This window comes from Salmo salar, chromosome 25, assembly GCF_965601325.2.
Source record: "Salmo salar chromosome 25, fSalSal1, whole genome shotgun sequence".
NCBI lineage: Eukaryota > Metazoa > Chordata > Actinopteri > Salmoniformes > Salmonidae > Salmo > Salmo salar.
The window spans coordinates 29,312,680-29,328,438 of record NC_138315.1 but is presented as its reverse complement, the minus strand read 5'-3'; the positions used below and the strand labels follow the sequence as shown (position 1 = coordinate 29,328,438).

At 44.2% G+C, this 15,759-nt stretch overlaps 1 protein-coding gene across 6 annotated transcripts in view; it reads left to right on the top strand.

The window, feature by feature from the left end:
• LOC106586495 (leucine-rich repeat and calponin homology domain-containing protein 1) overlaps positions 1-15,759 on the top strand; it is a 106,005-nt gene that overhangs the window by 34,227 nt on the left and 56,019 nt on the right. For all 6 annotated transcript variants that reach the window (XM_014173867.3, XM_014173865.3, XM_014173864.3 and 3 more), the window contains exon 2: positions 11,584-11,728. In XM_014173867.3, the coding sequence (XP_014029342.2) occupies positions 11,584-11,728 (145 nt within the window). The remainder of the gene's footprint in view (positions 1-11,583; positions 11,729-15,759) is intronic.

The window sequence follows — 15,759 nt, the reverse complement described above, 5'->3', positions numbered from 1 at the left end:
TTTTCTCACTGTCATTCGTGAGCGATAATTATTTAAGTTTTACCGGTGAAATCTCCATGCAGCATCTGCATGGCAACCATATAATCTCATTCAGTTTCATGGGAGAACGGTTGATTGTCAAGGGCATTGAATTCCATTATCTTGGCTTTAATGGATTTCGTCTTTGAAATGTCTTACTCTTTCAAATGACTGCTCGACTTGTTGACTGCTCAGTCCACACAGCAGACATTGTGGGCTAGGTTAGGAATACTGTGTTGCATGTGTAGTGCAAAATTTAACGTGGCGTCATTACAGCATGTACCTACGTTGTATAGGTATGCACGTCAGCTTTGACATCTGTTTTTCACATCAGCGTTAAACTAGACGTTGGCCGATACCGATGTTGGCATTTTTAGCCAATATTGTCCGATTCCGATATGTTCACCGATATATTGTGCATCCCTAATAGCAATGCATTGGCAAGGCCCCCCAAAAATGTAATTATTCTTAATGGTAATGGCCTTAATTTTTGACACTTTTTGCATGTTGTTTTTGGGGGGGGGGGGGGGGGGGGGATTATATTAGGCCCTATATGTACAATTATATAAATTATACAATTGTGTAACATTAAGGTCCTTCAAAAAGTCCTTGAACTGGACTTGCCAATGTCTCAATGAACCCTGCTTAACGGGGGAAAGGCCTATATTGTAGGTGGAGTTATGTGAATATATGCAAATTTACACATTTATTCCTCTTAAGTACACATGTTGAACTACATGAAAATCCTTTTTATTTTTGTTTCAAACCATTTTGAAATGTTGATCCCAATGTCACACAATTGGCCCCATTATTATAGAAAACCCATGTGCTCCTGATTCTCCAGATTCCTCAGTGAGTCCAGTGAGGGCTATAGTGGGCCCACAGTTGAGATAATGTTAGCCTTTCAGCTGATTTCAATGACCAGCCTGTTCCTCTACCAGACTGGAGTGGGACTCAAAGAGAGAGAGAGAGAAACAGTCTTTAAGTGAGTGGGCCCTCCAGCAGAGGGAATTGAGAGCAGCAGTGATTTAGAGTGCTGTGGAATCTGTTAGGCTTGATATAGACCCTAACTCCCTTAAGATGCTGGATATCATCTGATTGACAATGATGCTTCTACACAGCAACAGGGAAACAATGAATTATCAGAATACCCACTAGAAATCATTAGACTGCAGTCATGGCAGAAGGCGTGTGTTTTTTGAGCTGTTTCATTGGAGCGTCCTTCCTTCCCCCTGACAAGCAGAGTTGAGGGTTGACACTGATGGATGGACACGTCCTGTGTCTTCCTGTTTTAGTCACACACTCTATCAGGTGATTGGTCTGTGAGGTCAGACTCATGTCATGTGGGGGAGCGTTGATGTGGATACAGGGGTGTGTGTGAGTGAGAGAGAGAGAAAGAGAGTCAGCAGGTTTTCTCTCATGCTCATTCTCTTAAATTCCACTGTGGTTTTGATTCAGTTGTAGTGTTCATTTGGAGGGATTCCTTGGAAGCTGGCCTCAGGATGGGAAAACCCTGGGAGGGCTGATACACTGTAGGAGGAGGCCCATGTCAGGGTATGGTGTTGGACCCACACAGTCATATGAAGAGTGAGGGAGATAAAGACCAAATGAAAGAGGGGGAGAACAGAGTGAGACTGTGTGTGTGAGGGAGCTAGCGAGGGCCAAGGTCACGCCATGTCTTGTTTATGTCTTTCGTTCCTGTCTGTTCCTGTCTGTAGTGAACCCTGCCGCTGAGGGATGTCCTGAGAGCATACTGGAACTGATAATGAACACGCAGCCCTCTATGGATACACAGCCAAGTCAGAGAGTAGGAGGAAGGCCCTGTCCTATCTGTAACTCTTCTTAACACTCTCCCACGTCAGTCTTTGGTATGTGGTATTCCTGAGAATGTTTATCAGGAATCATAAACATCACTGGCCTCAGCCATTTCTGCTGCCATGACAACCAGCTCAATGCTACCTTTGTTTACCAGTGAGTTATGAGCTAACCTGTGCCCCTGTGCCACCACTAGTCCGGTGGACTGGCACCACATGAACGGCGGAGCAGAACAGAAACTCACTTTCTCTGCCTCTGAAGACACTGGAGCCAACTGACAGGCCTTTTTAAGGCATCTAGGCTCTAGACGTTGTTTGATGTGCCTGTGGTGGCCATTTTGTCGCAGTGTCGGTAACAAAGTGGTGGAACTGATGTGAGGTTTACATTTTCAGTAGAGTAGGGGGACCATGACTCAGTCCTAAGCCTTCCACGACAGTGTAAACATATGTTTTGAGACCTTCTGGAGAAGTATAGAGTTTGGAGCTGGGAGATACAGTAGTGATGGGAAAATCCATACAGTTACATATCAGGATATTATTTTTGACAATGTATCATTTTGGCAATATTATTTTTGCGCTACTAGGCAGTACCTGCACCAAAATCTTTCGTTCATAGCTTGTTCTCCAGCTTTTTAAATAAGGAGCCAATTTTGTTTTCAGCACTTATTTCCATGACGGATCAAAACTTGTTTTCTCATGGCTCCCTCTTGTTCCTCTGCAATACACACATGGTAAGCAATATATTTGGAACATCAAATCGCAATAAAATCACAGTATCGAATCGCAATGCATATATGTAGAATCTTGAGTATCGTGATAATATTGTGTCTTGGCAATTCCCAGCCCTAAGATATTGTGTGTAAGTGGTTGAGGCTTGTCACACTGTTGAAAGGTAGGCCCTCATGCTGCAGTCATAGTGTTAGTAGGTTGTAGTAGTGTTGAGGGGTTTGGAGGAAATGTTATGTTGTGTAGGTGGAATGCCATGCTTATGATTGAGGTTGGTTGACACAAGCGGAGTACAGTGACTTCATATGTGCTCCCCTTTTCATACTGTCTGTCATATTGTTTATTCCACAGAGGTCATGTGCAGGAGAAACAGTTTATACAGAGCTGCAATTTAGTCTGAAAAACATGTAATTCAGGTTCCCCCCTGTGACGAGTCACCTAATATATGGTTGTGCCCAAATGATTGTGGGGCGGGTCGTTGTACGTCTGGGGCGGGGGTGTAAACAAGGTCCTAATGACAGGGTCTCGCACCATACAGTGAGAAATTCCCGTGTCTAACCCTTTTATCAGAAACACACACACACACACACACACACACACACACACACACACACACACACACACACACACCCAGTCCCGTGCCCTAGTAGTAGCAGCAGCAGCAGCAGTTGAAAACAAAACACATTTACTGGAAGAACTGTGCAGATGCAAAGTTTGGTAACAGAATTTCGGTAAAATCTCCCTCTGTTTTTTTTTTTTGTGTCCATGTTTTACAAAATATCTCCCGAATTAAGATTTAACAATGTCTGCAGAAAGAATGGGTGTCAGCTATGACATCACACTTTGAAAATCTCTCTTGGTGAACTACAGTAAATGAAGTGGATTTACACCTGGTAACGGAATTGCAGTAAAGGAATTTCATCATGGGTCCCTGATCTGTACTACACAGAAATGCATAATTATGGATATGATTGTCGTTCTCTTCATGGTGATGCATCCTACAGTAAATAGGGACACAAAGGCAGAAATATTCGATATCCTCCTTTGCAGATTTGCATATTATTCTACACACTGGCTATTATTTTAATAAGCTCTGCCCCCAAACAAGACCAAATTTGGTTGGTCCAGACCAAATCTGAACCAATCAGATAGATGTCTATGTTTCACAAGTTTGGAAAGCACAGTACAGCACAGTGGAGTACAGTTCAGTAGATTTCAGTACAGGACATTTATACTGCCATACAAAGGCAAAACGCAGTAACTACATATTTGGTCAAATCTCACGATGTGTTTACAATACCGCATTGGTAATAAAGCATAATTTGTTCGGCCGTAACTTCTGGGGTAGCTAGCTTTAGCTTGGTACCTAGCTAGCCCCAATACAAATACAACAAGCTTGAAAACAAGTAGAAACTGCAGTCTTTTTCATTATTCTTAGCAAGGATTTTAGGAATCCTTGTGAGTAAGTATTAGCAAGGTTGCCACTTGTTGTTCGCCTATTGAAATTGAACTTCAGTTCATGAAAATAAATAGCAGCCAGCTACTTAACCCTGTTGCCCAAAGCTAACGTTATAACAGCCAGCTAGCTTCATCTGGCTAGTGATGCTCGACCTGACCGGGTTATGTGTTATGAAGCTAGCCACAATAAGGATTAGGCACAATAGTGGAGTTTGGTTTGCCTTCAAAATGATGGGTCCGACCACCATTAAATCAAATAAGAACTTTCTTATAAATTGTTTGAACACTGAACAGGGTTTGCATCCATGAGCTAGCTAACTTTTTTTTAATGACCAGCACTGTAGGTGCGCGAGACAACTTTACCAGCATCATAGCATACGTATCAATGAATCGTTATGACATATGAAATACGTGTAATCAATGTGTAATAACTACGTAAAAAAATTATGAACGCGTAAAATTATTGTGAGGTGCAGTCATATTCAGGTCCTGATTGGTCAACAAACTTATTTGACCCGTCAAATAGTGCTATTTGACATGTTAAATAGAATATTTTTTGACATGCAAAGACCCAAACGGCGTTCCATAGAAATCCTAGTTGAGAATGAAACCACTGAACAACGAAACAACATAGCAAGTAAGTGAAAGAAATAGGTTCATGTTTTGATTATGTTTTACTGGTAATGGGGAACATATGTTAATGCCAACAAAATAACATATTTTTTTGTGTGTGTAACCTTTTATTTAACTAAGCAAGTCCGTTAAGATCAAATTATTTTTTACAATGACGGCCTACCCAAGCCAAACCCGGACGACGCTGGGCCAATTGTGCGCTGCCCTATGGGAGTCCCAACCATGGCCGGATGTGATACAGCCTGGATTCGAACCAGGGACTGTAGTGACACCTCTTGCACTGAGATGCAGTGCCTTAGACCGCTGTGGTGTGTGTGTGTGTGTGTGTGTGTGTGTGTGTGTGTGTGTGTGTGTGTGTGTGTGTGTGGGGGGGGGAACTATTTAACTGTACTAGAATGCTTAAAAGACTGCTACAATTTTAAGTATCGGCATCAGGTTTTTTTTGGCAAGGAAAATATCGGATATCGGTATCGGCCAAAAATGTCACATTGGTGCATCACTAGTAAAAACACAAACTATTTGATAGGTCTACCTTTACTTGTTACTTCTGTGAATTACATTATACTTCCTCCTCATGAGGGAGAGGAATTAGAAACTATCTTAAGGATATGTGGGTTTTGGTAATGGGATTTCAGCAGCAAAAAATGTCTCAAACTAAATGTGTTGATATTAATTCAACATTATTTTTTTTCAAATATCTTTTTTAAGACTTTTTCTGGTAGATGTTTTCTAAGACCCCTTTTCCATCTGTTTGACCAGAAATCAAAGCCTTTGCTTATTTGTTTTGTTGGGGGGGATAGTAATGGTAGAAAAATCTATATATGCCTTAATAATAATAAAAAAGGAATGAAAAGACTCTTAGCTTTCATTTGACATCCTCCTATGAACTTTACATGTGGATGCTCTTGGGTCCTTTTTACATGGAAATGACCTGTATTCAATGCTCAGCTCTTCAGTGTTGATTGCTATTGAAAACATGACATCCGCGAGGCCTACACACACATCCTAGTTCTCATATTTGTAAAAAAATAAATATAAAGCTTTGAGTTTGCTAAGCTTATTTGGGTAAGGAGGACATAGTTCCTGCTTTGGTGGGATGGGAACTGTGTGAGTTTAACCTCCTTTCCAGTAAATCTCAAATGTGACACTGGATTGTCTGAAGAGGTTAGGGATAGAATTGTCTCTCATAGCACCTTTAGCATCGGGCAGCCTTAAGAGGATGAGTTGTGTGCATGTTCAAGGCGTGTTTCTCCAGTCACATGAGTGTGAGTCAGAGAGGTTGTTTTTTTCCTCACGCTTTGTAAGCATTATAAACATTGCTGCGTAACCCACAATTATTCTGGTGTTCTTGGTGTTGCTGTTGATGTCTATTCTAAGCTGTTGTCAAGAACTATACAGGACTCGGGTGAACATCAAAGCCATTTAGGTGATTTACTAGTCCTGTTCAGAAGAGTATTCAGGAGGTACTATATGAACTTACCCTCCTCACTGCACTTTACTTACTACTGCTTCCTTTACAATGGTAAGAGGCAATAGGGGACAGCTTTGACTAAGCGTTTGCGCCTCTGGAAGGTTGGCACCAAAACTGAAAACATGACACTAGCAGTTTCTCAAACTTTTGGCCATATTTCATTCTCGTAACCTTTACTTGTGTTTTTGTCTGCCTTGTTTTTCTTTTTTTGGTTACTTTTTAAAAAACAAACGACTCACTTTATATCAACTGTACATTGTCTTCATCACTCTGATCTGGATACAGCCTGTTAGAATCAGCTAAAATGGCCCTGCAGACTCAACCCTGTGTGTGGAATTATTGTGCTATTTTTTTTACAATAAGAAAAATTCATAAAATTCCATGGGAATTCACCAAGCAGCTGCCAGCAACGGTTTGGGTCTCAGTTTGTCCCTTTCAGATGGTTCAGCATTGCTGCTGTACTACCATTACTGTACCACAATTCCACCTCGCAAAATGTGCGTTTCCTTCTCATTTAACTTCTAAAGTACCGCCATATAGGACTTGTCTGCTGTCGCTTGCCTTTCTCTGCCATTTTTCCAGCTGTTAACGACGATGACTTAGTGGTGGAGACTTAACAAAATAACCTGTACCTCGACTGCACGTCGACTCCCATTTCAGAGTGTCATAATTCAATTCCCTTAGGAATCGACTCCTAAGATTCAGTATTTTTAGAACGGAGGAGACTGATTAGTTGCCGTACTTCCGAGAACACAAACACTTCCATCTTTCACAGCGAGCTAGCGAGGGACGGGGAGAGAGAGGGGAAGGGCACAGTATAAGCAGGTCAGCCACCAGGCAGACCGAGTCTGAACCGTGTACTAGGCCTATCTATCGGCAATAAAAAGCTGCATCTCTCAATGGAATGCTGTATCTCGCCATGTCTTGTCTTGTATCCCTCACAAATTCACCAAAGTATCCTAAAGTTTGCCTCGTCCTCTCTGGTTTTATTTATTTAAATTTTTTTGTGATGACTGCATTGTGATTTTTAAAGGGACATTTCAAAATTGTTCAACTTCATATTCGTCATCTCCAGCCCAACATCGACATACTGTATGAAAATGGCGCATTTCTATGTTTTCTTGAAAAAAAAGATAGAGGAAGAGAAGTGTTTTCAATGACATCATCAGTGTGCATCGTGATTTTAACCAATAATGCCTACTAATTGTCTACTGATTGGTTGATGTCACTGGAAACACTTATCTTCCTCGTTATCTTTTTGACTACAAAACATAGAAACGCACTATTTTCACATGCTGCTGTTTGGGTGGTGCTAGAAATGATGAATATGAAGTTGAACATTTTAGAAATGTCTCTTTTTAATTTTATGGGGGAAAAAATGATTTTTGGTTGGGGATCTTCTTAACGTTAAGGATTCCAATTTAATTGAAACGTTCACATCCCTAACATTGGTGTGTGGTTCCCAGCACTTTAGGGTCATGTAAAGGGCAGTGGGGTAGAATACTGACACATCTCACCCTTGAGCATGCACTGTGTGTGTGTGTGTGTGTGTGTGTGTGTGTGTGTGTGTGTGTGTGTGTGTGTGTGTGTGTGTGTGTGTGTGTGTGTGTGTGTGTGTGTGTGTGTGTGTGTGTGTGTGTGTGTGAAGGGGAATGTTTTTTGGTTTGGCAATGGCATATGGTACTCCTCTTATTTATTTATTTATTTATTTATTTATTTATATATATATATATGGTGTGTGTGTATTTATTTATATATTTATAGGTAGCGACATGGAAAATCGTTGTGGAAATCTGTTGCAGCTCAAGACTATTACAAAATCCATAATGCAATGCTCGTTCTATGGGCTTCACACAATAATACCAAAGACAATATCAGCATGTACCGTAGATAGTTGGCTGTAAAATCACCTAAATAAATGGCATTATCAAGGATTATTTAGGAGTCTACAATCTCATCATGTTCAACCTGCAGATCGATGTGCCTTACAGAGTGGAGTCTAACATTCACAATGGCATCCGTGACAGCCGTCAATGGACCACACAGTGCATTCTGGGTGATTTCTGGGACAAGGAGCACTCTCCTTCAAGGAGTGAATGGGAATCTATTGGGCACTAGCTCAAAAACCCAACAAAAATTAGAACATCAAAAATCCAATTAAAATGGGTGACCCTTTCCTTTTTTGAATCTGTCCCATGGGGATTGTTGTTCCCTTCACTTCCTGTACTGGGTCTGGTGGAGTTCCCTTCCCAGCATGCTCTGCATTGACTGATGGCCCTCTGTGTGTGCATGCTTGTATGAATAGGTTTCTCAGATGTTTGTGGGTGCGCGTAAGTATATAGGTATGACTCTAAACTAACTAGACCCCTAGCTGTGTCTATGTATTTAGTCTACGTGCTGAGTGAGTGAGTGCTCCTGAGAGTTGATGGCTAACTCTGTTGGGACAGCGAGGGAGAGCTTGGAAAGCGATGGAGAGGGAGGAGGGATATTATTTCTCCTCCACTTCTGAGGGAGATGTGGTTCAGCTGCTGTACAGTGGAAATATGAGGCACTTAGAGGGCTGTAAAAGAGCGAAGGAGGGAAAGGGGGGGGGGGGGGTTAAGAGGGCTGTAAACTTCTTTTGCTTTCTGGATCAACACTTCAGTCTGGCTGGAGTCAGTGCAGGGGAATGGACACAGCTTTAGAAGAGTAGCACAGAGAGAAGATTATGTGTGTGACAGGAGGAGGACACTACTCCTAATACTAGAGGTCTTCATCCTCCAGACAGTCTGGGTTGTCATGGAAGCTATCTGAACTAGCCTAATCTGAAGATAAACTAACCAGAGTGAATTGCAGCGAGATGCAGGATATGCTGGTCTTAACTTTGTCACAGTCACATGGTTGTCTCCTTGCATGGAATGTCACGCATGCACACATTTATGTGTCTCAGTTTGAGCCTTAATCGGTCTGTCATGCTGCATAGTAGGATGGGGGTCATAGTGATGCTGACTGTCATGCTGCATAGTAGGATGGGGGTCATAGTGATGCTGACTGTCATGCTGCATAGTAGGATGGGGGTCATAGTGATGCTGACTGTCATGCTGCATAGTAGGATGGGGGTCATGGTGATGCTGACTGTCATGCTGCATAGTAGGATGGGGGTCATGGTGATGCTGACTGTCATGCTGCATAGTAGGATGGGGGTCATGGTGATGCTGACTGTCATGCTGCATAGTAGGATGGGGGTCATGGTGATGCTGACTGTCATGCTGCATAGTAGGATGGGGGTCATAGTGATGCTGACTGTCATGCTGCATAGTAGGATGGGGGTCATGGTGATGCTGACTGTCATGCTGCATAGTAGGATGGGGGTCATGGTGATGCTGACTGTCATGCTGCATAGTAGGATGGGGGTCATGGTGATGCTGACTCATGTTGCATAGTAGGATGGGGGTCATAGTGATGCTGACTGTCATGCTGCATAGTAGGATGGGGTGATGGTGATGCTGACTGTCATGCTGCATAGTAGGATGGGGGTCATAGTGATGCTGACTGTCATGCTGCATAGTAGGATGGGGGTCATAGTGTTGCTGACTCATGCTGCATAGTAGGATGGGGGTCATGGTGATGCTGACTCATGCTGCATAGTAGGATGGGGGTCATGGTGATGCTGACTGTCATGCTGCATAGTAGGATGGGGGTCATAGTGATGCTGACTCATGCTGCATAGTAGGATGGGGGTCATGGTGATGCTGACTGTCATGCTGCATAGTAGGATGGGGGTCATGGTGATGCTGACTGTCATGCTACATAGTAGGATGGGGGTCATAGTGATGCTGACTGTCATGCTGCATAGTAGGATGGGGGTCATAGTGTTGCTGACTCATGCTGCATAGTAGGATGGGGGTCATAGTGTTGCTGACTCATGCTGCATAGAAGGATGGGGGTCATAGTGATGCTGACTGTCATGCTGCATAGTAGGATGGGGGTCATAGTGTTGCTGACTCATGCTGCATAGTAGGATGGGGGTCATAGTGATGCTGACTCATGCTGCATAGTAGAATGGGGGTCATAGTGTTGCTGACTCATGCTGCATAGTAGGATGGGGGTCATAGTGATGCTGACTGTCATGCTGCATAGTAGGATGGGGGTCGTGGTGATGCTGACTGTCATGCTGCATAGTAGGATGGGGGTCGTGGTGATGCTGACTGTCATGCTGCATAGTAGGATGGGGGTCATGGTGATGCTGACTCATGCTGCATAGTAGGATGGGGGTCATGGTGATGCTGACTGTCATGCTGCATAGTAGGATGGGGGTCATAGTGTTGCTGACTCATGCTGCATAGTAGGATGGGGGTCATAGTGTTGCTGACTCATGCTGCATAGAAGGATGGGGGTCATAGTGATGCTGACTGTCATGCTGCATAGTAGGATGGGGGTCATAGTGTTGCTGACTCATGCTGCATAGTAGGATGGGGGTCATAGTGTTGCTGACTCATGCTGCATAGTAGGATGGGGGTCATAGTGTTGCTGACTCATGCTGCATAGTAGGATGGGGGTCATAGTGATGCTGACTCATGCTGCATAGTAGGATGGGGGTCATAGTGTTGCTGACTCATGCTGCATAGTAGGATGGGGGTCATAGTGTTGCTGACTCATGCTGCATAGTAGGATGGGGGTCATGGTGTTGCTGACTGTCATGCTGCATAGTAGGATGGGGGTCATGGTGATGCTGACTGTCATGCTGCATAGTAGGATGGGGGTCATAGTGTTGCTGACTCATGCTGCATAGTAGGATGGGGGTCATAGTGATGCTGACTGTCATGCTGCATAGTAGGATGGGGGTCATGGTGATGCTACATGATACTGACACCACTGTGGGTATTTGGTCTTTCTAAATACATAGTACATATGTGCACACACACCGTGATGTTTTTTCCAGGCCTTAGTCATTATTTCCAGTCAGTGCTACTAGTGCTAGCAGGGCTTTGAGTCACACTGAAGCTGTTTTGTTAGAGCGGAAGATCAACTATGAGTAGCCTTTTGTCTCTGAGTGTTTTTAACAGAACTTCCTTCCCCTGTGGTGTCCATAATGTAACACAGGCTTCTATATTGACTGAGTGCTTTAGGTCATCCCAGTTGAATTCACTAAATCACCTTGGAACAGTAGGCAGGAGTGGAGTGGAGCTAATCTGAACACAGTGGCTAATTGTTATTATGGCCTCAGCTGATATCAATGTTGTTATTTGCTGCTGGGAGCCAGTACAGGAATTATTGTGTTAGCCTGTAGGCTTTGGATAGCTTGGCTGAACTGGGTTGTGTGGAGGGGAGGTCCTGGGCCAGGGAGAGAGACACCTAGTGGCACTAGTATATAACTACAGGTGATATCTGTCTCTTCCCATTTTCTCTCTCTCTCTCTCTCTCTCTCTCTCTCTCTCTCTCTCTCTCTCTCTCTCTCTCTCTCTCTCTCTCTCTCTCTCTCAGACCTGTCGAGGAATCGTTTGGCGGAGGTCCCCTTAGAGGTGTGTCACCTGGTTGCCTTGGAAACGCTGAACCTCTATCACAACTGTATCAAGACCATTCCTGACACCATCATCAGCCTACAGTCACTCACCTCCTTAAACCTCAGGTAAGACTTGAACCTACAGTTAACAGGTGACTGTGTTGAGTGAGAAGCACATTTTGTTTTCAATGATTAGAAAGAAAATGTAGGCGTTTCTAAGAGTTGCTGAATATCAGTGGTTTATAAAGTTGTTTGCACAGTTATCCCTATAAAGGCGGCAGTATTGGTTCAGTGAAGAGTTAAGTATATTAGATGTCAGTTGATATTTGATAAGCAGCACAGAAGGTTGGCAGTAGTCTGATTTGGACCAGGGCTTGTTTACACTCAGGTGTTTGATCCCAACTGTTTCCCAGGACAGACACGCTTGTCAGGCTTCACGCATCACAGACGCCTCTCAATGGGCTGATGTCACCGCTTCCAACCTCCAGGCAGGACCGCAGAGCAATAGCATATCGTGTCTCTGTGTTTGTGCAATGCGCTCAGATCACATATTGGAATGGTGCACGACACTACTTGTTTCATTTTATCTCTCTCCACTCCCGCTCTATCTAGCTATCGAGAGACAGAGGGAGACATAGAGAAAGAAGGGGAGAGGGAGAGCGACAAAGAGAGAGATGGGGGAGGAAGATGGTAGAGAGAGACAGGGAGAGTGCGAAAGAGAGACCGAGCGAGATGGGGAGAAGGTCATCATATCAGTGCTAGCCTGGTTCTTTACTGCCTGCTGTACGCATCATCAACCTGCGACCGACTCGGTACTCTCTGTCTCTAATCTCTTCCTCTGTGCTCACACCACCGTGCAACTGAGGGAGATTCATTAGTCATATCTCTGACAGACACACACAGAAGAACAAACCCACACGCATTCATGTGGGGTTACGGTCATATCATTTAACCTGAGTTAATAAGTGATTCATTGAATTTAAGCTGAGTTAATAAGTGATTCATTGAATCAGTTATATAAATGCTACATCTGAAGGGGGAGGATGTAAAATACCCTCGGTGGAGGGTAGCTGATGTAGGTTAACGTGAGTCCGTGGCGTGGCGTGTGTCTGAGTATAATGTGATGTGAGCACCACAGTGACCGCACCAGGGTATGTGTTTTACACCACTAGACAGGAATGTTATCAGACGCCATGGAGACACTGGCAGATAATCTCATTTGAATTTGTGGCTTTTCATATTGCTGTCAAAACAGGAAATAGACAATGTTCTCCATGTCTGCACCAGGAACACATGAAAAGGAAGGCTTTATTTTTAGGATCGTTCTGTTCCTGGCCTGCATCATGGTTGAAAGAGGATAAAGGCTCTTTGTTGTCTAGATAGAACTTTGGCAGTTGTGGAATAAAATGTCTTATTTTGAAGTTAATGGGATGGAGGCAGTTTAGAGCTGTCAGCTGTTGTTGTCATTGAGTTTGCTGATTTTGTTTTGCTGCTTTTGTTCTCTTATTATTCAGGCAGGCAGCTTTTACTGTGACTGTTGGCCTGCTTGCTTGTTACTCTATTGTGTTAGCTTGTGCTGCTGTGCTAGCTGCAGTGCAGTGTAGTGGTTTTCAGATCGACACACTAGCCACTTGAAATATAATAGCCATAAAACATATCACATGACTCTTCATGAGGGGTTGTAAAAAGCTATGCTTAATATGAGTGTTCACAGAACAATAACATCTAACATACACCAGACAACACATTGTTTCAGGGAGGGAGGGAGGGAGTCAGGAGCCAAGGTCATGGAATGCCTTCTACCTACTATGGGCCTGCTGTGTATCTGGAGCTGAAAGGTCGTCTCCATAGCAGAGAGAAAGGCCTGCCCTCCCTGGTATATGGAAAGATTAAACACAGAGAAAGACGATAAGGAAACAGAAAAGGAGAGAGAGAGAGGTTCAATTAGGAGCGTGAGACGGATCACCAGGAAGCGTATTCAAAGCATGCGCGGACCAGCTGCTGGGTGTCTTCACTGACATGTTCACCCTCTCCCTGACCGAGTCTATAATACCGACATGTTTCAAGCCGACCACCATAGTCCCTGTGCTCAAGGAAGCTAAGGTAACCTGCCTAAATGACTACCGCCCCGTAGCACTCACGTCGGTAGCCATGAAGTGTTTTGAAAGGCTGGTCATGGCTCACATCAACAGCATCCTCCCGGATACAGATCCACAGATGTAAGAATGCTGTTCATTGACTACAGCTCAGCGTGCAACACCATAGTGCCTACGAAACTCATCACTGAGCTAAGGACCCTGGGATGGCGCCTCCCTCTGCAACTGGATCCTGGACTTCCTGACGGGCCGCCCCCAGGTGGTAAGGGTGGGCAACAACACGTCTGCCACGCTGATCCTCAACACTGGGGCCACTCAGGGGTGTGTACTTAGTCCTGTACTCCCTGTTCACCCACAACTGCGTGGTCAAACACGACTCCAACACCATCATTAAGTTTGCTGACGACCGACAGTGGTAAGCCTGATCACCGACAACGATGAGACGGCCTATAGGGAGGAGGTCAGAGAACTGGCAGTGTGGTGCCAGGACAGCAACCTCTCCCTCAATGTGAGCAAGACTTGCTGATCGTGGACTACAGGAAAGACGGCCAAACAGGCCCCCATTAACATCAACGGGGCTGTAGTGGAGCGGGTCGAGAGTTTTTCAAATTCCTTGGTGTCAACATCACCAACGTACTATCATGGTCCAGACACACCAAGACAGATGTGAAGAGGGCACGACAAAACCTTTTCCCCATCAGGAGACTGAAAAGATTTGGCATGGGTCCTCAGATCCTCAAAGTTCTACAGCTGCACCATCGTGAGCATCCTGACCGGTTACATCACCGCCTGGTATGGCAACTGCTCGGCATCTGACCGTAAGGCGCTACAGAGGGTAGTGCGAACGGTCCAGTACATCACTGGGGCCAAGCTTCCTGCCATCCAGGACCTATATACTAGGCGGTGTCAGAGGAAGGCCCATAAAATTGTAGAGACTCCAGTCACCCAAGTCATAGACTGTTTTCTCTGCTACCGCACAGCAAGCGGTACCGGAGCGCCAAGTCTAGGACCAAAAGGCTCCTTAACAGCTTCTACCCCCAAGCCATAAGACTGCTGAACAATTAATCAAATGGCCACTGGACTATTTACATTGACCCCCCCCCCCCCCCCCCCCCCATTTGTTTTGTACACTGCTGCTACTCGCTGTTTATTATCTATGCATAGTCACTTCACCCCTACCTACTGTACATGTACAAATTACCTCAACTAACTTGTACCCCCGCACACTCAACTAACCCCCGCACACTCAACTAACCTGTACCCCCACACACTGACTCAGTACCGGTACCCCCTGAAGTGGGAAGTTTACATACACCTTAGCCAAATACATTTAAACTCAGTTTTTCACAATTCCTGACATTTAATCCTAGTAAGATTTCCCTGTCTTAGGTCAGTTAGGATCACCACTTTATTTTAAGAATGTGAAATGTCAGAATAATAGTAGAGAATGATTTATTTCAGCTTTTATTTCTTTCATCACATTCCCAGTGGGTCAGAAGTTTACATACACTCAATTAGTATTTGGTAGCATTGCCTTTAAATTGTTTAACTTGGGTCAAACGTTTTGCGTAGCCTTACACAAGCTTACTACAATAAGTTGGGTGAATATTGGCCTTGGTTTGTAGGTCTCCTTGCTCGCACACACTTTTTCAGTTCTGCCCACAGATTTTCTATAAGATTGAGGTCATGGCTTTGTGATGGCCACTCCAATACCTTGACTTTGTTGTCCTTAAGCCATTTTGCCACAACTTTGGAAGTATGCTTGGGGTCATTGTCCATTTGGAAGACCCATTTGCGACCAAGCTTTAACTTCCTGACTGATGTCTTGAGATGTTACTTCAATATATCCACATAATTTTCCACCCTCATGATGCCATCTATTTTGTGAAGTGCACCAGTCCCTCCTGCAGCAAAGCACCCCTACAACATGATGCTGCCACCTCCGTGCTTCACGGTTTGGATGGTGTTCTTCGGCTTGCAAGCCTCCCTCCTTTTTCCTCCAAACATAACAATGGTCATTATGGCCAAACAGTTCTATTTTTGTTTCATCAGATCAGAGGA